This window comes from Enoplosus armatus, chromosome 4, assembly GCF_043641665.1.
Source record: "Enoplosus armatus isolate fEnoArm2 chromosome 4, fEnoArm2.hap1, whole genome shotgun sequence".
Taxonomy (NCBI): Eukaryota; Metazoa; Chordata; class Actinopteri; order Centrarchiformes; family Enoplosidae; genus Enoplosus; species Enoplosus armatus.
In genome coordinates this window covers 21,595,319-21,621,256 of record NC_092183.1, presented here as the reverse complement: position 1 = coordinate 21,621,256, position 25,938 = coordinate 21,595,319, and the positions used below count along the sequence as shown (strand labels likewise).

Below are 25,938 nucleotides of genomic sequence, written 5' to 3'. Positions count from 1 at the left end.
TCACCTTTCAGTTAACCACATGGCCCCTGTCTCTCTTAAGCTAGCAAGCTTAACAACTGCTACCAAATTTAGCCAGTTTAGCTCCTGTTAGCTAGATCAATAATGCCAAAGTAATTCTCAATCTACAAACTAATTTCAGAGGCTGCTGTTGTAAATAAACCCGGTACACAGACTTTTATTTATTTAGACGGACAACGCTGTGCATGCTACCTACCTAGCAAGCTATCTAGCTCAGCATCAAGGTGAGCAGCCAGTGTTAACGGTAGCCACTAATGTTAGCTGGATAATTCAGTTGCCTCGGCTGCGTTTGGTTTCTAAAGTTGTTGCTCAGAGAAAGAAACACGATTCGGTGCAGGGCAAAAAGACAAAGAGTCTTTCTTTGTGGTTGTTCAAGCCCAAAAGAGGTAGCTAAGACCGCAAACGCTAATAATCCAAGCTCAGAATTACTTTGGCTTTGCTGTAGCTCTAGCTAGCAGGTGCTTACTGGCTACATTTTGTAGCAGTTGTTGAGCTTGCTTGCTCAAGAGGCAGGGGGGCATGGCTGTTAACAACAACGCTGTATACAATGTGTCATCATGACATGTGACATTATGAAATATAAAGTGGCATGAAATAGAAATGTCATTGGTAAAAATGCCATTATGAAATATAAACAGACTTTTGAAACATTATTGTATGTATTATAAAAAAAAATAATACAATAACATTTTATCATTTTGAATTTTAATAATTTCTTCAATTATCAAATAAATAAATATTTAATTTATATATTTTACAATTTATTCATGTGATATTTATTTAATAATTACTTATTGATGTATTTAATATCGACGACTTGGGGCCTCCATACCATACCGCCAGGAAGACAGCTTTTATCACAAACATGTCCATCAAACTCTCTGCAGTGAACTAGAATTAACAAAGTGGGCGAGCCAATGTACCAATTAACCACTCAGAGCAGCTGATTGGTTCCTGGCATGCTTGTATACATGGTGTCCAATGAAGTCTGCCAAGTCCTCTTTACGTGCCTTTAAAATGCATACAGAGCTCTATATTTGCACAAAACCACATCACACCAAGTATCCTGTATTTGTGCTCCGTGTAGATGTACTCCTGATTATTCATTTCTTATGAGAAGCTACAGTTTTTACGTTGACCGACTTCCTCCGGGCTTCCCATGAATGAAGCTGCTAGCGGTAGTGTGCGTGTATGCGAGTGGGCGCGTGCAGTGGGTGAGCGAGGCATCTCGCCACGATGATACGTCAAATGCTCAGACCAAACCCACAGGCCACGAACTATTTAATGCACGCCCTTTATCTCTGCGCGCTTCCTCAGCGGGCATTAAGTCTTTTACGCGGTGCCGCCAGTCTCCGAACCAGTATCCGGTAGGCTAAAATGGGTCTCCGGTACGCTCAAGCCATCCCGGCGGTGGTGCTGCTGATACTGGCAATTGTCGGGATCCTGCTGCTGGCCCTTCCGGCTACAGAGATTGAGATGGCTCCTGAAAACATGGTAATGGAAAGTATGCAACCTCTCATAATTGGCGCGCCGGAAGGCTTTTGTGAACGAATGTGCGATTATTAGTAGTAGTATGTATGGATGCACCTGTCGTTAATGGTAGTGGTATCGTTTTATAACAATTGAATGTTACCAATATTTTTTGTTTTTATTATTATTATTTTACAGAAATATATGAGTAACTATTTTTATTGAACTATAGTTAGTTGGATAGTTAAATTAAAAAAAAAAAAAAACATCTCTTGCATTGTTCATAGAGATGCGCTTTGCCATATGCAGTTCTGTCTCTGTATCAGGGTTTTATTGACGTTGTTGCGCGTATTAGAAGTTCCGTGAAGGTAATACTGAAGGTAATTGTCCACAATTTAAAAAGTCATTCCGATGGAATACTGTTATACTGTTTTAACGCGTTGTGGTGAGGGTGCTGCACCCTGCACAGGGTTCAGAGAAAACATGTTCAAATACAAGGTTCAGCCCCCTCTCACCACCCCAATATGTTTTGTGCAGTCCCTAAGTGCTACATTAAAACATGATTTGAATGGATTCCCCAACTGCGGGTAATATTATAAAGAGTACGGTCCAGACCTGCTCTATATGTAAAGTGAGAGAAAACCTTTGTTGTGATTTGGCGCTATAAATAAAAACTGAATTGAACCGAAAAAAGTTTGCATATGAAATGTCACTACCCACCAATAGGCTGTATTAAAATATAGTGCATTCATAATAAGTTTGTTTGCTCAGACCAAACTTTCAAATATAAGCATTTCAGTCGCTACTGTTGCTGAAAGATGCCTCAGCTGTTGGGTATATAGGCAGAGAGGTAAGATGGTTACAGTTTTAAGCCTCATACATCCTGTGGCGTGTGTATGTGTGTCAGCTAAATGCTCAAAATGAAACTTGCAGCTCTTTACGCATCACTTGACATGCAATGGTTGCCAACCTCAAAGGCCAAAAGATGCTGTTTGAAGAAAGAAGTGATGCAGAGCACCAGACAAGACAGGAAGAAACTGACAAAGGGTGTTGGATAAAGGAAGTGGTTTGTATGGTCATTTGAGGTTCTTTCTGAGAACACATTCATGTGCTCTTTTGTTATAATGTTGCAGACACTTAGAACATTTTAAAAGGATACATGAATTGATCATATGCTGCCTTTACCTATGGAATACTACTTGAATAGAAGGGGGATGCTTTGAAGTTGTCCTTTGCAATAGAGCACACAAAAAGGGGACAAAAAAAGTCAACATTGCCGAATGAGTTAAGACACCGCAATACACAACGACATAGCCCAAAATTGCTACCAAAGAAAATTCCTTGACAATTCACAGGATGTCTGTGCTTAAGCCACTAAACAGAGCAAGCCTAAACAAGTTGGAAAACACACAGGTACACTGAGGTAAATGTCATATGAGGTCAATATGATACATCAGCAAAGCAATATGTTGACACATTCTGAGCAGCATTATTAATCGCTAAAATGAGGCACTGGGGGCAGTATGTTGTGGCACCGTATTGTATGTTTCTGACATTTAACGGTCTGTCTCTTTCAGTACGGGATTGTTCTGGACGCAGGCTCATCTCACACCTCCATGTTCATCTACAAGTGGCCGGCTGACAAGCAAAACGACACTGGTATCGTCACCCAGCACAGCGAGTGTCACGCAAAAGGTGAGCTCCTGCTAGTGGGTGAGACATGGCCGGCGTAATGAAACGCTGCGTCATCGTCATGTGGGTAGTCCTAAACCCACAGTGAAGTCTGTAAGGGACTAAAACTACTGCCTGAGAAAAAGTGTTTTGCCTTAAAAGCAACAAGTATTCCGCATTTTCTAAGAACTGTGTTTTTATGTCAAAGCGGAAACACCATCATGGGGACACAAAAACTCTCCACTGAAACACAGATGAATTAAAATCCCTTTCAGGTATTTTATGTTAGATGTCAGTCTAACCCTACAGTGAACGGTCAATTACATTACAAAAAAATATTTTTTTTCTTATTTACCGCTCATAGTATCTAGCCATGCAGATAGTTTTGGTTTAACTTGCCCAGGTATATCCATCTCCGAAATGGGCCAATTTGCAGTTCCAAATCTCCAAGATAACAGTTTTCAAAACCTGTTCTGGTAAAGCCAAAAACAATCTGCGCGACTAGAAGAGGTAAGTGAGAGATACAGTATTTCCCCGAACCGCACCTTTAACCCCAGACTGCACTGGTGGTAAAAAAAACATTCTCACTTCCACTTCCACAAGGTCACCCTGTTTCAAAGTGGGGAACTACTTCTTCACCAGACAGTTTGAGCCATCTTAGTCATCGCCTGCTGTTCCTCGTTTTTTTTTTTTTTTTTCAGAATTTCCTTAGGAACCAGAGTCAATATAGGTTTTTGAGAAGGTCAGGCTGAGTTCTTTGTAAGCAGAACTACTTTCTCTTTCTGTCAAGGTGGAGGGATTTCCAGCTATGCAGGCGTTTATGGTGGTGCTGCAAAGAGTCTGGAGGCCTGTCTGGAACAAGCTGTGAAGGATGTCCCCAAATTCAGGCACCACCAAACTCCACTCTATTTGGGTGCCACTGCAGGCATGAGGCTCTTGAAGTCAGTAAAACTTCAAGACAGGATATTACAATAATATTATTACCACTCTCCTAATCAATTATGCATGAATGCATTAAAATGGATTGATTTGATATTGTTTCGATCATTCTCACCACTCTTTAATAGCAAAGTCAATGCCGCGGCGTCCCGGCAGGTACTGCAGGAAGTGGAAAACAAGCTGCGATCTTACCCTTTCAAATTCAAAGAGGCAGCCATCCTGAGCGGACAGGAGGAGGGGGCGTACGGCTGGGTCACAGTCAACTACTTACTTGAAAACTTTGTCAAGGTGAGCTGGGACTTTTCTGTTTTAAAACACTGTCCTTTCACAGAGAAAGTCACAGAGGAAAGAATCCACGCAAAAGCCCTTTAACGCCGTTACAATGAACCCCCTGTGGCTCGTCATGTGGGCTCACCACGGATTTATCATAAGATCTGGATACTGGTCCCGAAGATGGCGCCTATTCAGTCCAATAAGAATTGCTCGCCTGTCACATACACCAAAAAAGTTCCTAGCTTACGGGTTTACTTGCGGGGTATGCAACCCACTGAGTATGTGCAGTAGTGTTTCTCACGCTCCACCCATGGACTTTTGAAATCCCTTTTCTCGGCTTGAGGAAAGTTTTACAAATACAAAACCTCCATGGATCAAAATTCATAATAGAAAGAGTCTCAGCTGAGCTTGTTTGCAGTTCAAGGTGTCCTGTCAACAGTTTTACAGACGTCTCTTTTGTAATGGTGGTCTGTGGGAAAAATTTAATTTGGGCAGCAGGGGGATTTTTTGCTGCAATACCACAAGTGGCCACGGGGCAAAATTGGAAGCAAGGTTGAGCAGTGGCGCCGTATCCAGGTCTTATTATACATCCATGGCGCTTTTGATGCACGCTATATGCCGCTGGTGTGAGTTCTATGGAGCCCAAGAGGTGACATGGACATATTTTTTTTAGAAAGCACGCGTACATTTTATAAGTCAGATACACGCGTAAACCACATGTGTGACTTATAAAACAAAATGTATTAAAAGAATTACATCCATGTCACCTCCCAGGCTCCTTAGAGTTGCTTACTGCACGCATGTGGAAGTTTATTAGGGCAGCACACTGGGGCCATTCTGTGGCTCGCACTAAGTCTCGCACTAAATCTATGTCTGTTGATTACTGTTTATTCTAAAACCAGCTTATAGGCACATTACTGCATTTGCAGTAGACAGTGATGAATTGTGGGATGCACTTAACTCTGAATACCTCTTTTGAAAAGGTATTGGGAAAGTGTGTGTGTGTGTGTGTGTGTGTGTGTGCGCGTGTGTGCGTTTTTTCCAACATGGGACACACTTGCCTGCTATCGGGCAGTGCATGAACGCACACTTACAGTAGGTGCTCGTGACCTTGTTGTGTGGGTATGGGGGCAGACCCTTAGTTTGGTGTTGGTGCGTGTTGGGATGCTGACATGCAAATTAGCACTTCACACAAAGTACAGCTGAGGCTGATGGGAATGGGAAATGTTACACAATAGTGGTGCTAGATGGAACATAAGGGGATCACCAGTTATTAGGATTTCATCGTCTGGGAAACATCAAGTACTGCACCTACCTTTGTGCCAATCCATTTGACGGAGTGGATATCTATATAAAATGTCACAACAATCTGTCTAATAGGGCTGTTTCACTCTGAACCAAAGTGATGGACCAACTGACTATGGTTACTATGACTGACTGACATTGCCATAGATTCACATTGGTTGCTTGGCTAAAAGATCCCGCACGCAGGGGCTTTGAAAGCGTCCTAGTGTTTTTGGCTGGATGTTTTCCTCTGAGTGAACTCTGTTCAGTGTTGGAATATTTGTATTGTCCTACATCCATTCAAATATTCATGTCCTTTCTTTCCACTCAGTATGGTTTCGTCGGGCGTTGGCTGAATCCAGACAGAGAGACAATTGGAGCCTTGGATTTAGGCGGAGCTTCCACTCAGATTACCTTTGAGACCTCTGAAGAGGTGGAGGACAAGGATAATCTGATGGAGCTGAAGCTTTATGGACAAACCCACAGACTATATACCCAGAGCTTCCTGTGCTATGGCCAAGACCAGTTCCTGAAGAAACTGCTGGCTCATCTAATCATGGTACTGTTAAAAAAAAAAGTGTGTAGAATAACAGTTACATATGGCTGTTGTTGAGAAACATCAAGCTTTTCACGATTTCTGTTTTGAGGGTTCTCTTTCTTCTTGACCACCAGTGAGATCAGAGGTCAAAACCAACGAAATAGCATCACTCCTGGACCTCATAGAAATCCACTGTCTTGTTGTGGTACGCTTGCCAACCAGGATGTTTGAACCACAGTGCACTGGGTGAAGGGTGTGCTCCACATCGACTACACCAACCTGCCGCACCCAACTTTCTTAAAGGAAGAGTTGGACATTTCGGGAGCTAGGCTTAGTCGCTTTCTTGCTGAGAGGTTGATAAGTGGCTCAATGACACTCTAATGTCTGTCCTTTTGAATATGAAGCTGGAGCAAAGGTAGATTTTGCCACTGTGGGACAGAGCCAGACTAGCTGTTTCCAGTCTTTATGCTAAGCTAAGCTAACCAGCTGCTGGCTACATCAGATTCAGCAGACATATATGAGAGTGATATCAATCTTCTCATCTAACTTCAGGCAAATAAAATGTTGAAAATATTAGAAGAACCTGATACTGTATACGTCTAAGAATTATCTGTCTTAAGTGCTTCAAAGTGCACTTTATTGTTTGGAATTGGCTAGTTGTCAAACCAAAGGTAACCCTGTTTATTAGTGTTTGTCAAAACATTATAGATAAAGCTGGCAATGCTTTTAACTAAAATATACAATGTATGATTGCACACGGGGGTATAAATACTACCAGCCACTGTAAAGTGCTTGTAAATTGTGAATGTTTAACTATTCTACTAATTTATTTGGAATTATGCATAGTAGAAAAGTCATATGCTGCAATTTCCTTTCATACAGTGCATCCGGAAAGTATTCACAGCGCTTCACTTTTTCCACATTTTGTTATGTTGCAGCCTTATACCAAAATGGATTAAATTCATTTTTTTCCTCAAAATTCTACACACAACACCCCATAATGACAACGTGAAAAAAGTTTATTTGAGATTTTTGCAAATTTATTAAAAATAAAAAACCTGAGAAATCACATGTACATAAGTATTCACAGCCTTTGCTCAATACTTTGTTGATGCACCTTTGGCAGCAATTACAGCCTCAAGTCTTTTTGAATATGATGCCACAAGCTTGGCACACCTATCTTTGGGCAGTTTCACCCATTCCTCTTTGCAGCACCTCTCAAGCTCCATCAGGTTGGATGGGAAGCGTCGGTGCACAGCCATTTTCAGATCTCTCCAGAGATGTTCAATCGGATTCAAGTCTGGGCTCTGGCTGGGCCACTCAAGGACATTCACAGAGTTGTCCTGAAGCCACTCCTTTGATATCTTGGCTGTGTGCTTAGGGTCGTTGTCCTGCTGAAAGATAAACCGTCGCCCCAGTCTGAGGTCAAGAGCGCTCTGGAGCAGGTTTTCATCCAGGATGTCTCTGTACTTTGCTGCATTCATCTTTCCCTCTATCCTGACTAGTCTCCCAGTTCCTGCCGCTGAAAAACATCCCCACAGCATGATGCTGCCACCACCATGCTTCACTGTAAGGATGGTATTGGCCTGGTGATGAGCGGTGCCTGGTTTCCTCCAAACGTGACGCCTGGCATTCACACCAAAGAGTTCAATCTTTGTCTCATCAGACCAGAGAATTTTGTTTCTCATGGTCTGAGAGTCCTTCAGGTGCCTTTTGGCAAACTCCAGGCGGGCTGCTATGTGCCTTTTACTAAGGAGTGGCTTCCGTCTGGCCACTCTACCATACAGGCCTGATTGGTGGATTGCTGCAGAGATGGTTGTCCTTCTGGAAGGTTCTCCTCTCTCCACAGAGGAACTCTGGAGCTCTGACAGAGTGACCATCGGGTTCTTGGTCACCTCCCTGACTAAGGCCCTTCTCCCCCGATTACTCAGTTTAGATGGCCGGCCAGCTCTAGGAAGAGTCCTGGTGGTTCCGAACTTCTTCCACTTACGGATGATGGAGGCCACTGTGCTCATTGGGACCTTCAAAGCAGCAGAAATTTTTCTGTAACCTTCCCCAGATTTGTGCCTCGAGACAATCCTGTCTCGGAGGTCTACAGACAATTCCTTTGACTTCATGCTTGGTTTGTGCTCTGACATGCACTGTCAACTGTGGGACCTTATATAGACAGGTGTGTGCCTTTCCAAATCATGTCCAATCAACTGAATTTACCACAGGTGGACTCCAATTAAGCTGCAGAAACATCTCAAGGATGATCAGTGGAAACAGGATGCACCTGAGCTCAATTTTGAGCTTCATGGCAAAGGCTGTGAATACTTATGTACATGTGATTTCTTAGTTTTTTATTTTTAATAAATTTGCAAAAATTTCAAAAAAACTTTTTTCACATTGTCATTATGGGGTGTTGTGTGTAGAATTTTGAGGAAAAAAATTAATTTAATCCATTTTGGAATAAGGGTGTAACATAACAAAATGTGGAAAAAGTGAAGCGCCGTGAATACTTTCCGGATGCACTGTATTTACCAGAAGAATGTTTCACTTTCATCTTTTTTGCCTCTTTCAGACTCATGGTATGAAGCCCCAAGTGCCCCATCCCTGCTATCCGAAACAGGCCAACATATCTATCAAGCTGGGGCAGGATGTCTTTGATTCTCCCTGTACTAAGAACTACAGACCAGCCCAGTTTAACCCCCAGATGTCCGTGTCAGTAGTGGGCACAGGAGATTACCAGAGCTGCCTGGACAACGTAAAAAATATGTTCTCCTTCGAGAACTGCTCTTACTCCAAGTGCTCCTTTGATGGCGTCTTCCAGCCCAGCGTGAGAGGAAGCTTCATGGTGAGACAGCAACAACCTGGAGCTGGGGGGGGGGATTTGTCGTTCACGTTTGTTGCATTCTTTGGTTTTTGGATTTCCCCGTTTCCCCGTTTTACATCATTGAGCGTTTTTTGCTGGTCTAAATGTTGTTGAAGTTGCAATGTTTGCTAATTCTCCATATAACAGTAAAAGTCAATACTTTACATATATCATAACACACTACTTCCCGAGGAAAAAAAGTATTTGTTTTTCATTTAGAAATAGCAGTAGGCCAATCATTAATACACAGCTTGTTGAAGAATGTCCAATCATATACTGTGTAACCTGCAACATTGTACAGGGGTGAAAACCTTTCAGTTTCCTTTCTTGCCTTCTTGACAATTTCTTAAGATTATGTCCAAAGGTTAAAGTTCAAAAACTTGAACTTAAACTTAAACTTTAAAGTTAAAGTTTAACTTTAAAAAGTTTCTCCATGTGTTACTGTCCTACCACAATCTCTTTTTTTTAAAGCCAGTGGTGTAGTGGCGGATACACTGTGACCATCCTTCCATCCAGACCCTCTACGAAACCTGTGGGTCATGGAATGATAGCAATGGAGGGGACTTTTTATTTATCTTTTAAGACAGTGCTTGGTGCTGTTGCCTATGAGGAGGCACTGCCCAATAGGCTATAGTCAGGCAACAGGAAATGCCCCAAATCTCAGGAAATATTGCAACATGATTGCTATAGCCTGTTTCTCTGTGTATTGTTAGCCATGCTAGCAAAGTGGGTCTAGGGTCAGCCGGTCTGTCCTCCATTTTGGTCCAGACTGAGATACTTTAACAATTATTGCCATGACATGATTCCTTCAGGATGAATTGGAATAACTTTGGCGACCCCCCTGTTAAACTTTTCATTTAACAGCATCATCAGGTCACAGTATTTATTTGTTTATGACCAAATATGTGCAAAACTAATCAGGATCATCAGCCTCAGCTGTGCTTTATGCCTATGTGAGCATGTTAGCATGCTCACGTCAGCGTTTAGATCAAAGCACCGCTGTGCCTAAGCAGATAGTCTTGTTAGGTAGGTCCACTGTAAATCCCCCTGCCCAGAGTTTACATACATGTATACGCACCTCTATACTCCTCTGTCAACTGAGGCAAACCTCCTAACTCTTAATTCTGTTGGGAAGGGTTGCACTTCCAATTTTTAAGACATCTAGTTCTTGTTCCTTAAATTTTTTGAATGAATTTCAACCTAAACAGCTTTCAGTTATTTCAGAACGTTTTCAAAGCGGTTTGTCTGAAAACGTATCTTCCCCAGCTCAGGAAGAGTGTGTGTGACTCTGGATTGACTCCCTCTTCTCCACAGGCATTCTCCGCCTTCTTCCACACTCACACCTACATCAACCGACTCACCAACATCCCCATCACGTCCCCCAGTCAACTGAAAGAGGCAATCCGACTCACCTGCAACATGACCATCTCTGAGGTAGAGCCTAGCCCCATAACAACGATAGATTTTCAAATATGTTTGTGTCTAAAACCACCAAAATTCATTCTTACAACCCCATATATTATGTGCTATTAAATGTACTAGAATGATGGCAGACAAGATCAAAGGAAGATTAAGGATTTGAATAACAAAATACAAATCTTGATCCACTCGCAGATGACTGAAAAGACAAAGACGTCCGAGAAATACATGAGGAATGTCTGCGCCGTCTCCAATTTCGTCCAGGTCCTCTTAACGCAGGGCTACGGTTTCGATGAGCACTCCCTTCCTTCCATCTCTTTTCAGAAAAAGGTCAGGAGTGAAGGAAATACATTGGACATTTTTGTTCATCATTTGCTTGGATGTTCAGTCTGTGTGTTCAAATTATTGACACCTATCAACAGCACTGTCTGAAATTCCTTGTTTCAGTGGGTCCCCCTCTTGTGTTTTTGCAGGCAGGAGGAGCGTCCGTAGGCTGGGCTTTGGGGTACATGCTGAGTCTGAGCAATATGGTACCAGCAGAGAGACTTGGACTGATGAAGGCTCTGCCCTCAGGGCACTGGACTGGCATTCTCTTCCTCTTCATCACCCTCCTCCTCACTGCATTGGGATACCTACTGATGATCTACAGAAGCACAAGAACTAAAGAAGGCATGGTGTAGGAGCATGGGTGACACACCTCACCAGTCTAGTTCATATTTCTCTGAGAGTAAGCATATGTCTCTCCAAAACTTTCAATCTCTTGAAAAACATAAATACAAATGTGTTGCACTGTATGTAGGTGAAATCAACCAAGCAGTAATGTGTCCTGCACAAATGTCTTTGCAAATCCAAAAACGTTCTGCTCTCACTGGAGACTCGCGTCTGTATGCGTAAAATGAAACTACAGAATAAACAATGTTTTTTTGTAAATGTTTCAGATTCATTATGTAATATTACACCCACTTACGTTGACCACATAAGGGCATGACTTTCTCTGTGCTCTCCTTGTTGTGACACGAAAACAGCCCACATGTGCTTCAGGAGATGCCAGAGGCAAAAAAAGTAAAAGCAAATGTATTAAGGATCAAACCCAAATCGTTTACATTCCAATGAGTCCTCAGCTGTGGTCATAGTATGTGGATTCATTTTTCTCCAGCAGACTACCAGATTACAGATTACAGACCCATTTGAATTGGCTGAATAAATCTGTCACATTTAGATCTTTTAGAGCTCCAGGTATAACTAGGACTAGCTAAGACAACAGGTTCAAGTGATTCTGTTGGCTGGCTGTGTGAGTCTATATTTTTGTTCCTCAGTGAAATTATTCATTGGTCATCAGTCAAAAGCAATGACTACACAGTCGCCAAGTGCTTAAAGTCATTTGAAGCCACCAAACAACGACTGAAACTTTATGTGGAATCCTGCTTGTGATCGTTATCGTCTATAAACATGTTCGTAATTTTCATTTGTAAACACAAATACTCCGAATGAGTGACATATTTAAAGTTCAGGTTTTAGCCAATACAGCAGACCAAGCAGTGTACAATTAACCACAAAATACAGTCTATGGTCCTTCCCCTCAGAGCAACGAAGCACAGACCTTTGAACATGCTGAGCGTGACATTATGAGTTATATGTTGTAAATATAATATAAAGAGGAACATCTTACGTGATAATTCAGTTATCTTAGAGATACAGGATTGGATAGTAAAATATATATATTTTTTTTTTCATTTCTTTGATGTAACACGAAGTAGGTAAAGCCCTGACGATACACACTCCGGTACAGTAGGTGGCGGTATGCACCTACAAACGTTGGTTTGCGCCATTAAATCAGAAAGGAAAAAGAAGAAGCGCGGAACTTTTTCATGACTGGTGTTTCTGACGGACTGTTTACAAAGTTGCGATACAGGAAGTTTGCCTTGACAGCGAATAGGTATATTTTGCATGTAGCAAGCAATTACAAATTCACAAGTTAAGAATACGTTATTCACACCGAAATCGTGAAATTGATGATTAAACACGAACGAAAATGTTCGCGGGGCTGCCTGAGCTCGGGATATCCAACGGCGAGGACCTTAAAGAAACTCTCACCAACTGCACAGAGCCTCTGAAAGCCATTGACCAGTTTCAGGTAACGCTACTTTAGAAGGCGCTTGTTTGCTAAACAGCGCCTAGCTGCTCGTTTTAATGGTCTATTCTCCAAGCTATGCGGCGTATATATTTGGAGTACCAGACTATGCACCCAAAGAGTGTCCCAAATGATGTAGCTAAGTGACCTACAGGTATACTCTGTAGCGTGTTAGCTAACGTTAGCTGCCTGTCGTTTGTTATCTCGCCAGTTTGAGCACTATTGCAGTGAAAGACAACATTGAAATAGGGATAGTTACTGAAATTGGTAATGTATTGTGATTTTGCAAGCTAATATCCTTCGTAGTGTAAATGCAGCATGAATAAGTTACCAAATAGGTAACGAGAGCCAGCCCATGAGTTTCAGGTGCGGACTGAGATGGAGAGGACGCATTACGGAAACAATGGCATTACAACTGAGAGTTATGCGACCTAATGCGTGCTGTATTTGATTTGTTTTGAAAAGAACCAGCTGTACATAAACAGGAAAATTATTCCTTTTCCTAAATCGGATATCTTGGGATATGTTAATGACAGAATATTAATTCATCCGTTTCATTTTTGGCGCTTTTGCCAATAAAGCATTAGGTATAATGATTTAAGAGATTGTTACAGTTCTGTCAAGAAACTATAAAAACCTTCCCTTACATGCAGCTAGTCTTTCTTTAGGTTTTGCCTTCTGTCAACAGTTTCTTCTTCTTCTGGGCTTATTAGTAATATGCTTATTAATTGACCAAGGATACCACCTGACGACACACAACCACCCCCATTATTAACTTGTTATTCTATTCTAATTGTTATACTTCTCATTTCTAACTCTATGCTACTTTTTCTATTCTTCAGTGGGAGCACCTGTAACTTGTCTGATTTCCCCCTGGGGATCAATAAAGTATTTCTGATTCTGATTATTCCTACAAATGATTTCGGTCATTCAGAGAGACTGTATGAAGCAGTTCTTAGATAAAGGGATGCTTGGTGAAAAAATGTATTCAGCTGGCTCTAAATCGACCAGCTAAAGCTCAAACTGACGAGTCGATGATGCGTTGCGTGCCTGCAGATGGAAAATGGCATCCTGCTGCCGACCCTTCAGTCCGCTCTCCCCTTCCTTGACCTCCATGGGACGCCTCGGCTGGAGTTCCACCAGTCTGTCTTCGACGAGCTCCGGGACAAGCTGATGGAGCGCGTCGCCACCATCGCGGAGGGCAAGGAAGAGGACAGGTGTGTCTCCGGCTGTTTGTGACTTCGGGTAATGCTTTTTGAGAGAACCCGCTCGGATGCTATTTGTGCTTTTGTTTTGTTTTCAATCTACTTGCAGATACGGGAAACTTGAAGAGCTGCTGGAGAAGAGCTTTCCTCTCGTCAAAATGCCGTCCATTCAGCCAGTGGTAATGCAGGTGCTGAAGCATCTACCCAAGGCAAGTGTTTTAGGGATATTTCCTCCTGGTTGAAGACTAAAAATAGCAGTATATTATAAGGATGTGTGCAGTATCGACCTTTAATCAATAGTGCTGTGGTCATAGACTTGCGTATTAACATGTGTACAGTACATTTCGAATATAATACCCCAGTGAGTGTCAGCCGACCTGTCCTAACGAGCCTCCCCCTGACCAGGGTTGAACAAGGGCCGGATGTGGCCCTGCTCTGGTGACCAGGGTCCGTATTCACATAGTATTTTCTATTACCACTAGGAGAGCAGATGACTGAACAAGTCTTTATCCATTGATGCTGGTCATTCTTCATAAAAAGACCATAAAATCTGCTTCATTTATATATTTTTTTCTTTCTTTTTTTTTTATACATTTGGTTACATACATTTATCTATGCTGAGTTCTCGTTTTCAAAGCTCTTCACACAGTTCTCTTTACTGACATGCAGTAATTATTTATTATGTAGTTACAATAAAAAGAACAGCACGTCTTTACTGAATGGATTATGCTACCTCACAGTATATGTGACAGAAATGACTGCAGTGTGCTTCACTGGCTCCAAGGCTCTTAGACTGAAGTGATCCCAGTAATGAAATACAAAACAAATATGTATGTGTTCACTTTATACTGTATACTTTTATAGGATAGCTACAGTCAGCCCTGTCTTCTGCATTTGGCCACAAGTTCTCATCCAAATCATATACATAAATACACAGAGTTGGTGCTGGTTGATTAGGACTAGGGATGCTAATTTAGATTTTCTTTGTCTGACCAATAGCCGACCCTCGTTAACCGACAAGATTAAAGTCTACTATTTAGAATGGAAGAATGTCTGATCTTCTATCACCTGCTCCCTCCTGCAGGTACCAGAGAAGAAGCTGAAGATGGTGATGGCTGACAAGGAGCTGTACAAGGTGTGTGCTGTGGAGGTGAAAAGGCAGATCTGGCAGGACAACCAGGCTCTGTTTGGGGACGAAGTCTCACCCCTCTTAAAGCAGTACATCGTGGAGAAGGAAGCAGCTCTGTTCAGCAGCGACCTCTCCATCTTGCACAATTTCTTCAGCACTTCTCCCAAAACAAGACGCCAAGGCGAGGTGAGTCGCAGTCATCAGATTAGATGTCTAATAAACGCCAAGCAAAGTCGTTGAGACGTGAATCCTCGTTTTTTTGTTTCTTGAAGGTGGTCCTAAAGCTGACCCAGATGATTGGAAAGAACGTGAAGCTGTACGACATGGTGCTGCAGTTCTTACGAACACTCTTCCTGCGAACGCGAAATGTCCACTACTGCACGCTGAGGGCAGAGCTGCTGATGTCTCTTCATGACCTGGACATCAGTGAGATCTGCTCTGTAGACCCCTGCCATAAGGTGAGGACACAAACAGCGAAGGCGAATCAGTTTAGTAACACCACGGTACCACTGAAGAGCCCCAAACCTTGTATTTCCTGTGTTTTATCTTTGTGTTACATGTTTCTCTCTCTTGTGTGTTTCTGCTGTGTGACAGTTCACTTGGTGTTTAGACGCCTGCATCCGCGAGAAGTTTGTGGATGGCAAGCGAGCCAGAGAGCTACAAGGTTTCCTGGACGGGGTGAAGAAAGGACAGGAACAAGTCCTTGGGTAACAGACGAGGGGATGGTTTAAGTTTATGAACGGAGCAGTTTGTCTCTGACAAATGCGTGGACTAACCTTTGGAGAGTTTTCTGTGCGTTCCAGGGACCTGTCCATGATCCTGTGTGACCCGTTTGCTTGCAACACCCTGGTCCTGAGTATCATGAGGAACCTCCAAGAGCTGCTGAGTCAGGACGCTTTACCCAGGGTGAGCACACTGTGAACGATGAGGAAGGAAATGCATCCAACATGTTTGTTTGACCTCAGGGACACACAATGTGTTTTGATGAGTAACACTAAATGTGAACGTATGTGCGTCTCCGCAGGACTTATTTCAATATCAAAAATTAATAGGGATGAAATGATTAAACCGTGTTACTATAAAGACAAGACATTAGTGGAGGCACTGTAGTGAATAATGGCGACTAGTGTTGGCTGTTTGCATTGGTTTAACTAAGTCACATGATTTCTAGTTTTAAAACTGTGTCCTTTGGGCTGATGGATCACTTTAAAGGCTAGACTTACTGTTGTGCTGTGCATTTAGTAATTGCTTAGTCTATAAAATGTCAAAAATGAAAAAAACAATGTGTGTTCAGATTGCTCCTTTTTGTCTGATCAGCAGTCAGAATCCCAAGATATTCTATATACGATGATATAAAAATGAGAAGTGTTCTCATTTGTGAAGCGGGAACCAGCAAATACCCAACAGATTACCAAAATCAATGATCAATTGTTTTAACTCTAGTAGGCGCTTAAGAGGTGGCGTCAGGGCTACATTAGCTAAGACTACAGTGTTTTGTACCACAAAAGCGCCTTAAATCAAGATAACCATAACAAACAACACCTTTGGTTTTGTACTAAGCCTCATAATAACAATAAACGTAACATAAAACCTGATTAAGGATAGATAGAATATGAAGTATTGGTTGCAAATAGTAAACTGATATTGACTTGAAGGTTGCTTTACATACTTTAAACCAATGGCAACACAACAGAAACAGAAGTATTTGATTGATTACTGGTTCTGCATAAAAACACCCTCACCCACCCAATCTAGTGCAAACACAGTCACAGTATGGTGTAGATCTAAAAGGCCGTTCTATAACACCAAGGCCATTCCAATAAGTGCAACAGACTCTACTGTGTGAGAGAGTTTTTCCACCTTAATTAAATGTTATTTCACGCTAGATTTCCCTTACACACACCCCATTGTATCAACAGAATGTCAAGTTGTTTTTGTTTGTATCTGTGTTTGAGAACAGGACAGTCCAGACCTGATGCTGCTGCTGAGGATGCTCTCACTTGGTCAAGGGGCATGGGACATGATTGACAGCCAGGTCTTTAAAGAGCCTCGTTTGGTACGTACAGTATGTCACATCAAGTTCTAAAGTCACTGCTAAATAACACTATAGATTTAGCAGAGTATAAGCTTTGCTAAGGATTGCTAACCCCGGCATGTTCCAAAAATTGATATCAGTGGACATGGTTGCTAAGGACATCATTTTAAAAAACCCTTCCCAATAGTTGTGTGGTGCTGACCATAGAAAAAACATATGACTTAGATTGCAGGGAGTGTTATGACATCTACTGCATTTATCTACAACATCTGGATACATTCCAGAAAGCCTAGATTTGGAAAATCCTCCCACCACATGCTATGTAACTCCATATCCAGCTCCTGTTCCCATTTATTTTTGATGTAGTTTCAAAGAAAGCAGATTGACCCATGGTTATTTTGGGGGAAGTGATGGAAAGCTGGGAAAAATGGTAGAGGTACAGTTTGTCATTTGAAAGTATCTGAAAAGATGGGATGGAGGTAGTCCAAATGTGGATGATATAGAAGAAAAATCAGCGCTTCCACATACAAGTCTTGAAAAGTCTTAATACCTTTACTGTTCCACTGGGAGAAAGTTGAATCTAAAGATGAAGGGGGGAATAAATAATTCTTACATATTGAAGCCAAGGTTGATGCAGATAAGAACTTAAAATGGTGCCTAAATTGCTGTCAGATTTTTAAAGTAGTAAGAACTACTGGGTTGTCTGTATAATGTTTGATTTTGATAGGGATGGAGGAGCACAGCACAGCAGGGCGGAGAGGGAAGATGAGGTACAAGAGAGTGCTTCCAATCTGCACCAGGGAGTGTTAGGTGATTTGAGCCAATAAACAGTCTTATGAATATGTGCAGCCGAATGAGAGTAACGAAAAATAGGCAGTGCTATACTCCCGTCAAGTTTACACCTCTGAAGTAAAGATTTAGAAATTCTAGGCGCTTTCCCACCCCATATAAAGGAGCTCATCATTTGGTCGAGCCTTTTAAAGAAGTTTTGAGACAAAAATAAAGGGAAAGTTTGAAATTTAGGTAGAATATTCATTTTTACAGCATTTACCCTGCCAATCAATGAGAGTGGCAGGCTAGCCCATCTCAGTCTTTGTCTTGGAGATAAGGGGCGAAAAGTTAGCGGAGAAGAGACTAGGTAATGTACGAGAAACTTTAATGCCAAGATAATTAAAGCCAGATTTACTAAGTTTAAAGGGCAAGTTCATATGTTGAAGATGCAGGGCAGATGTATTGATGGGGATAACATTCGCTTTTTTTGAAGGTTTAATTTATAACCTGAAAAGGAACTAAAATTATCCAGGAGAGATAAAATAGCAGGAACGGCAGATACAGGATCAGTTATGAACAGTAATAAATCGTCTGCATATAGAAGAAGTCTGTGCTCAATTCCTGCACGTACAACCCCTTTAAACAAAGGGGAGGTTCTTGATGTCATAGATAGTGGTTCAATCGCCAAGGCGAACAACAGGGGGGAAAGTGGACAGCCCTGGCTCATCCCACGTGCTAAAGAGAAATAATCAGAGCGATTGTCATAAATGTGTACACTAGCTTGTGGTGAGGAATACAGGAGATGGACCCAGGAGACAAACCTGTCACCAAACCCAAATTTATTCAACGCTGCAAAAAGATACTCCCATTCCACCCTATCAAATGCCTTCTCAGCGTCAAGGGAGATTACAATTTCAGGGAGGTCAGCCTGGTTTTTAGAATATATCAAGTCAAAAAGTGTAAAACAAAATGTGTGCCCTCCCTTAATGAAACCATTCTGTTCCTCTGATATTATACATGGGAGCACTTTCTCCAAGCGAGGGGCCAATAACTTTGCAAACACCTTAATATCTACATTCAGGAGAGATAAAGGTCTAAAAGAGTTACAGGAAGTTGGATCCTTATGCTTTTTTAGAAGCAGCATTATTGATGCCTGGGTTAAAGGGTATACATAGACAGAAGGATTAGGGCCAGCTTGTTATGGAATTTCCTATAAAACTCAGCGGTATAGCCGTCGGGGCCTGGTGCTTTGTTCGTTTCGATCGATTTGTACAGAGGAGGGGTACTGTAGGAGTCTTAAGTGCGTCCATAAATGTTGTCATATTAGAAGTATCTAAAGGAAATTCAGATGTATAAAGGGATGAATAAAATGATTTGCAGCATTGTATTCTGGTTAGAAGCCAGATGAAGGTCGTTGCATTAGAACCTATTGAAATAAGTTGACTGTAAGTTGTTCAGTTGTCCTCCTGTGCGCCTGCTCTCAGGATTTGGAGGTGGTGACCCGCTTCCTTCCTGCCATGATGTCAGTGGTCGTGGATGACCACACCTTCACCGTGGAGCAGAAGCTCCCCAGCGAGGAGAAGAGTTCGCTGTCGTACCCCACCACTCTGCCGGATGCCTTCAACAGGTAAAGCGACTGCAGGAGGGGAGAGAGGGGGGCGACGTGATACAACATGACCTCATGGAAAGTTGTTTTTATCGATACCAGCGTCTTTTTCTTTCCCCGGGCCTGTGTCAGGAGGTGAGAAGAGTGGGTTAGCAAGTTAACCACAGGCTGACATAATGTGTGTTGATGAGAGAACCACACAGTCCAGACTTTCCTATGCTCACTTTCACAGTCAAGGCTAGTAAACAAGTTTAAAGTGTAATTTAAAGCCTAAATAATAAAACCACAGGTATTTATAGTTTTTATTGTTTGATTTGTTTGATTTTTACTGCTATTGTCTATGATTTCTTTTGCTTTTTTTATGATAGTTAACAGTTAGTCGGTTATTATGATGTGAGTTGAACATTGATTGATAATTATTCTAATAATTTTTGTCTATCATTTATCAAGCAAAAATGCTAATCATTCTCTGGTTCCAGCTTCTGAAATGTGAGACTTTGCTTTTTATATCTTTGTAAATTGAATGTCTTGATGGAGTTTTGGACTGTTGGTCTGACACAACAAGCAATTTGAAGACATCACCTTGAGCTCTAGGAGCTTGTGATGGGATTTTTTCACTCTTTTCTGACATTTTATAGACAAAACAATTCATTGAAAGGAAAAACAACCAGCAGCTTTAACCCCCGTTTATTATCTTAAAATACGGATGTATTGCACATTTTCTGTGCAATAACCAGGACTTTATGAAAATGAAGAAAGATTACATGTATTTTAAGACGCATTCAAGATTTATGATGGATTATATAAATGTAGAATTTAGGTTTAGTGAAATATGATGGCTTATTACAATACAGCATTCCAAGTGGTCAGTGAAATCTGAGACCAATAAATAACAGGGGCAACAAACCTTCTATCAAATGGCTTTTATTCAGCTTTTGCTCGAGTCAAACCAAGTCAAAAATCTTATCAAATCTTTATAAAAGCGTCATAACAAAGAAACACAGTAAGACTTTAGATTTACATTAGACACAGACTTCATTATGTGTTTACCTCTTCCCTCGTGTCAGGAGAAAGTAACACAACCAAACATGATGCACATGGTGTCATTATGTCACATTATGTATCCCCAGGTACCTGCAGGAGAACAGGGTGGCCTGTGAAATGGGCCTTTATTATGTCCTCCACATTGCCAAATTGAGGAACAAGAATGCTTTGCAGAGGTTACTACCTGCCCTGGGTGAGTATAGCTCCTCCCCTGAATTTTGTCCTAAAATGTCTGAAACCATATTATCTAAAACCACAATGCAAAATGCAGAAACATCTCTCTGTTTTTATCTAAATTGAGTCCGACATAATAATTTAATTGACTACTCTGATGTGGCAGTTTTTCCCTTCATTTTATTTTCAGATGTCATTCGATGTGTAATTGGCAGGACACTTATACTGAACAACAGGGTCAGTAGTCCAGCAAAAAAAAACTACAACTCTCTGTTGTCCCCCCCCCCACAGTGGAGACCTACAATGACATGGCCTTCGGCGACATCTTCCTGCACCTGCTGACGGGACACCTCACCCTGCTCTCGGATGAGTTTGGATCAGAAGAGTTTTGTTCCGTCGTCTTCGACGGCTTCCTTCTGACTTCGTTTTCCAGGTGAACTGCGTGCCCGTAGCCACTGTAGTCTACTTTTATAAAGTTCCACATTGAGGAGGCTGAATGGCATCACCACTCCCAGGGACCCTTCAACATTTTTTCTTGTTACATTGAACATTTCTGCCATGTCTCTTTTACAGTTTTTTTTCGTTTGTGTCTGAATGTTTTACAGTAAAGAGAACGTCCACAGACACGCCCTCCGGATGTTGCTGCATCTACACCACAAAGTGCTGCCGTCATACATGGAAACCTTGCTGAAAACTCTTGAACCCCCAAAACAGGTTGGCTTCATTTCTGCATTCGGCTTGTGTTTGAAATGGATGCGGAGTTGCAGTCTTAAACCCTATTGGAATGGAGTTTATCTGTCTAGGGGGAGGTGGGGTGATTTCCACATTACCTTTGCTGATCAGTGATTTAAATCCAGTTTGTCATTTTCAATTCTGACCTCATTCAAAATTGAAGCCCCTATTAAGTACCATAACTCACTGTTCCTCCAATGACTTTATGATTTTTCAGTTTAAAAGTGTGTCTCTGAGTTTACATACGCAGAGTCTTATTTTTTTGTCACTGGCAGCTGAAGAAGTAGAACAGGATTTTACTAACCTGATAACTCATACAATGAAGGAAAAGGTATGTTTACAGTTAAATATTTAATGGCAAATGATACAAATATTAAAACTCATAGCAATGAAGGTCACATGGTACCTAGCGGCTGAGTTTTGTACAGTTTGTAGTCGTTTCATGTTTTGATTTGATTAATCAAGGTGTGAAGAGATAACAGCACGTGCAACAGTTCCTGCATCTCTACAATTTAAAATAGATCTTATATCTTGCAATATTTTGTGATTTGTTGTTCAAAACACAAATTGCAAATCAAACAGGACACTCAAGATTTCTTGGCAACTGGCTTTGCATGTCGTGACAGGTACCCAGTAGATGGCGGTATTTGTTTTGTGATACATTGGGGCCCAAACACAAGGATTTCTGTTTTGTTAGAATCAGGCAGTCCTGTAGAGAACTCGGCACACTGAGGTCAGTGCGCTGAAACTGAGGTGGCTCTTAAGGTCAGTGATATTGAGGAAGCTGCAAGCGGCGATACCGGATAAAATCTGCATTCAGTTTATAGTCGGGGCCGTTAAAAAATGTACAGTATGCAGCTATTTTTCTTTAGACAGGAAATGTGCTGTTAGTTCCTCCCCTAGCTGTCTTCCTCTTGGTAGGCCGTCTCTTTTGAAATAACATCTACCCAGAGTCTAGCTAACTAGCTAACTAGCATCAAATCACAAGCTTACAGGAAATGGTATGTGGCCAGAATTAAAATATATTATCTATCCAGTTAATCATCTCAATAAAAGTTTCACATTTACATGTTTTATTGCACATGCCGACGCTTTGTGTGACGTGACATCATGCCTTGTGACCACAGAGCAGCGAGCCGGTGAAGGAACTGTACACCCAGCTGACAGAGAAGCTGGACGCCCAGAAGAAGAGCCCCCCGCCGCCAGACGAGACTCCGTCCCTGGATCTGGGGCTGCACCCGGTGACCGTCCCCACCACCGCCTCCACCCCAACCACGCCTCTCTGAGACACAGCAGAAACAGAGAGAGAGAGAAAAACCTGAGTTCTCTTGTCAGTGACTGACTGTAAATGCAGCCGTCAGTTGGCACATGCATTTGCAAAAAAAAAAAGACAAAAAGACAAGGGCATTTGACATTATTGTTTTTTTCATGGAGGTTTATTTTCTTTAGATGTTTGTCTTTGAGGGGGGTCTTCCAGCTCTGACAGTGAAGTCCAGCTGTTTTTCTTTCAATACTTTTCTAAACCTTGTGCTCTTGCCATATTGTCCAAATATACAGTATTTTCATATGTAATTGGGCTATCAGTGTGTTTGTCAGTAGTGCAACAAACCTGTAAATAAAGCATTATTTAGAAATACAGAGTGGTGTTAGTGTGTTCCAGGCAAGGTGACAAGATGCAGTGCCACATCTTATGCAACACCGCAAACACCTATAGTCATTTGATGCGAAGCACTCGACTTGAAACTGAAAAGAAAGGTCTGGTCTTGACCTCATTGGGTAACTCCCCTAGCCACACATGTAGGCAGTGTGGTATGACAGAGGGACCTTTAGTGTGTTTCTCTGGGCTCGACATACTGAGGACAACTTCACTGGTAAGAGCTTTTCATATTACCTCTACATGAGCAACCAATGCCCATAGAAGAGGTTTTTAAAATGCCATTTTTATCTGCCAATTTTTTTGTGTTTTCTGCTGGTGTGACAAAAAGTACAGGCTCACATTTGCCCAGCCGTATACTTGGCATGTTTGATTAGCAACTGAATTAGCATTTAAGGTACTAATTGTTACCTACTTTTCCCCCTATGAATATACACAATCTTGGAACAGAATGTTTTTCTGTTAGTATAATTACTATAAAACAAGACTACCACTGATACCATTGGGTTCCTTGTTTTACTGGCACCTATTCTGCTTTTTTTTTTATGTCACCAACCAGGTTGGGTTATGTGATGGATTAACTGTTCAACTTCACATTTTACACATGAAGGACCGTTTACTGGTCATGGTTAGTACTACTCGGCCTGTGAGAACAGTTGTTAAATGTGTTCCGTGGCTCTGGAGGAACTTTGTCTGCGAAAATGACCCTTTGTGGTGTCATCAGGGTCATCTCAGTTTGGGATCGGCAATTTACCAGCCCCAGTGTGTCTATTGAAAGAGCCTGTCGAGTTGCATTATGGGAAGGGTAGGATCAAGTGTGTTTAAAGTCAAGACGAAATGAAAAATGCCTTTTTAACCCTTTTAGGTCACATCCCCGGTTCTATTGTGCATCTTTTTAACAACATAATCAATTTCTTTGAGTTCTTATATCAAAATCGAATCATGTTTTCTTCCTGTAAAACAAAATGTGATATGCGCTCAGGTAAGCTTGAACCATCCAATCATATCATGACATCCACCCATCAATCAATCTTCAACTTTTAGCGGCACAGAGCTAACATTTATTAATTAGCTAACTAGCAACAGCTCGGTACGTCGGTGTGTCTTCGGGTGTTCAAATCAAATTCCTCCCAATGTAATGTTTCGCCTGCCTGTCCTGTTTCACTTGGAAACACGTCGCGATGCAGAAGTTTCATCTTGACTTTAAAGCTCGGCCCATGCTTAGTGACGAAAAGCCTCTTGCAAGTCCTGCAACTTTACAAAAGTACAATACTAAATATAGCTGGGACATCCCGATTTTTCCTATGAGTCAAGCTCCAAAAACACTCAATCCTACATTTCCCATCGTGCAACCTGTGACATCTTTTTGTTGCATGCATGTTGAGCATGACAAAGCTCCTCCAGAGTCACAGAAGACATTGTATGACTTTTCACAGGCTGTGAGTGGTATTTCTCAATTTGACCTGCATGTGTAATCATTGTGTTGACCAGTTTGCCTTAAGCTGGCATCTGTAAAGCCACCACATGGGTTTAAAAAGGCTAGTGCAACTACTCTAAAACACTGTTGGCCTCTAGAGACTCTAATGTTCATTGCAACCTACAGTTGGAAGTGATCAACAGGACTAACTGTCAGTCTTTCATCAAATTTGACATTTGGCTGGATGTTGATACCAGAGAAAAGCTCATGGAGTGTCATTAAAGCAAGTTTGTCTTATGGGGAACGTGAATGAAATGAGGAAGAAGCACTTTCTGTGGCGACTACGCGGTCAGATAGGAGGAAATACAATCAAATCGGCACGCTGAAGGGAGGCAGGAAAAAAAAATTATTTGTAACTTACTCACCACAATGTGCAAAAACGACTTTATACAACTGTATATGAGCAGCCACTGGCCAGATATGAAGGTAGGGTTTTAGAATATATGTATATAGATTTTAAAAATCATTGCATACTTAAAAACTTAGTGATCTTGGTAATACTGTGGAATGCTCAAACACTTTGATCATAAAGTCTTTTACAGGTTTTAAGGTTGACTGGGTAATATAGTCTCACCGCAGTAGTTGGAAAATGTCAAGAAACCCAACTTTTGGGAAGTGATGCAAAACGATGTGATGCGTATGTATTTATAGACATATTTCTCTGGCACAAATATTGCATCTCAGTTCCTCAACGATACTGAGAACAGGAAGTGATTTCAGTGATCCTTGCGAGTGTAGATGCTGTGAGCATCCGCCAGGTGGACAAAATAACAAGAACACAAAAAAGCCAGCAGGCAGTTGAATGTGGGCTGCAGCCCTCTGATACAATTGTGCAAGTGTCCATGTTGTTCATTACAAGCGGAACACACTAACGCACTGATGATCCTGGTCCTGAGGGTGGTGCTAGAGGAAAGGTTGCAAGGGCCTATGATACTATTCCGCCACAGGTGTTATCCTGTTAATGCAGTGGTTGTGAAATATAGGTTAAACGTTGACCCTCTTTGTTCCTTCTGTCACAACACAGATGAAACCTTCACTCAAACTCACACTCAACTGAGAGAATTGAAATTATTTTTACTGATGGAATGTCTGTCAAGAAAATGTATGTCATTAATCGTACTACTTTATTAGCAAAATTCCATATACACTTAAAATAAAATGGAAAGCCAACTTTACTGTGTTCAGGTCCTACCTGAACACAAACTCTGAAGCTCCATAAAACTAGAGCCTCGTGTAATGAATTTGATCTGTCATTTATTTTCATTGTATTTCATTTTGATTTCTTTTTTCTTTTTTACCAATTATATATTTCTTGTTTTAAGTATTTGTCTTTATTTGATTTATTTGCGTACCTCGAGCATACAATGCATCGTTACTGTTCTTGGAATGGTGAACCAAATTCCCTTTTGTAAATAAAGTTGTTAAAGGTGTTTATCGATCCAGTATAAACAAAGTTACATTTGTAATTTGCCATATGATGTTTAGTGCGCAACTCTGTTCTTTTCCCACAGGTG

General features: G+C 41.5%; 2 protein-coding genes across 2 annotated transcripts; both read left to right on the top strand.

The window, feature by feature from the left end:
* The first annotated feature begins 1,380 nt into the window (after positions 1–1,380).
* On the top strand, positions 1,381–11,374 carry LOC139284284 (ectonucleoside triphosphate diphosphohydrolase 2-like). The gene is made up of 9 exons (XM_070904502.1): positions 1,381–1,512; positions 3,066–3,183; positions 3,950–4,100; positions 4,227–4,386; positions 5,987–6,214; positions 8,757–9,029; positions 10,362–10,481; positions 10,662–10,796; positions 10,940–11,374. The coding sequence occupies exons 1-9, from the start codon at positions 1,396–1,398 to the stop codon at positions 11,144–11,146; spliced, it is 1,509 nt and encodes a 502-aa protein (XP_070760603.1). The 5' UTR covers positions 1,381–1,395; the 3' UTR covers positions 11,147–11,374.
* A 1,067-nt stretch (positions 11,375–12,441) lies between these two features.
* nelfb (negative elongation factor complex member B) lies at positions 12,442–22,909 on the top strand. Its single transcript, XM_070904706.1, has 13 exons — positions 12,442–12,600; positions 13,654–13,814; positions 13,912–14,011; positions 14,887–15,117; positions 15,204–15,389; positions 15,526–15,638; positions 15,735–15,837; positions 16,892–16,987; positions 19,222–19,364; positions 20,474–20,580; positions 20,853–20,994; positions 21,167–21,275; positions 22,421–22,909. The coding sequence occupies exons 1-13, from the start codon at positions 12,499–12,501 to the stop codon at positions 22,577–22,579; spliced, it is 1,752 nt and encodes a 583-aa protein (XP_070760807.1). The 5' UTR covers positions 12,442–12,498; the 3' UTR covers positions 22,580–22,909.
* The last annotated feature ends 3,029 nt before the right edge of the window (positions 22,910–25,938 follow it).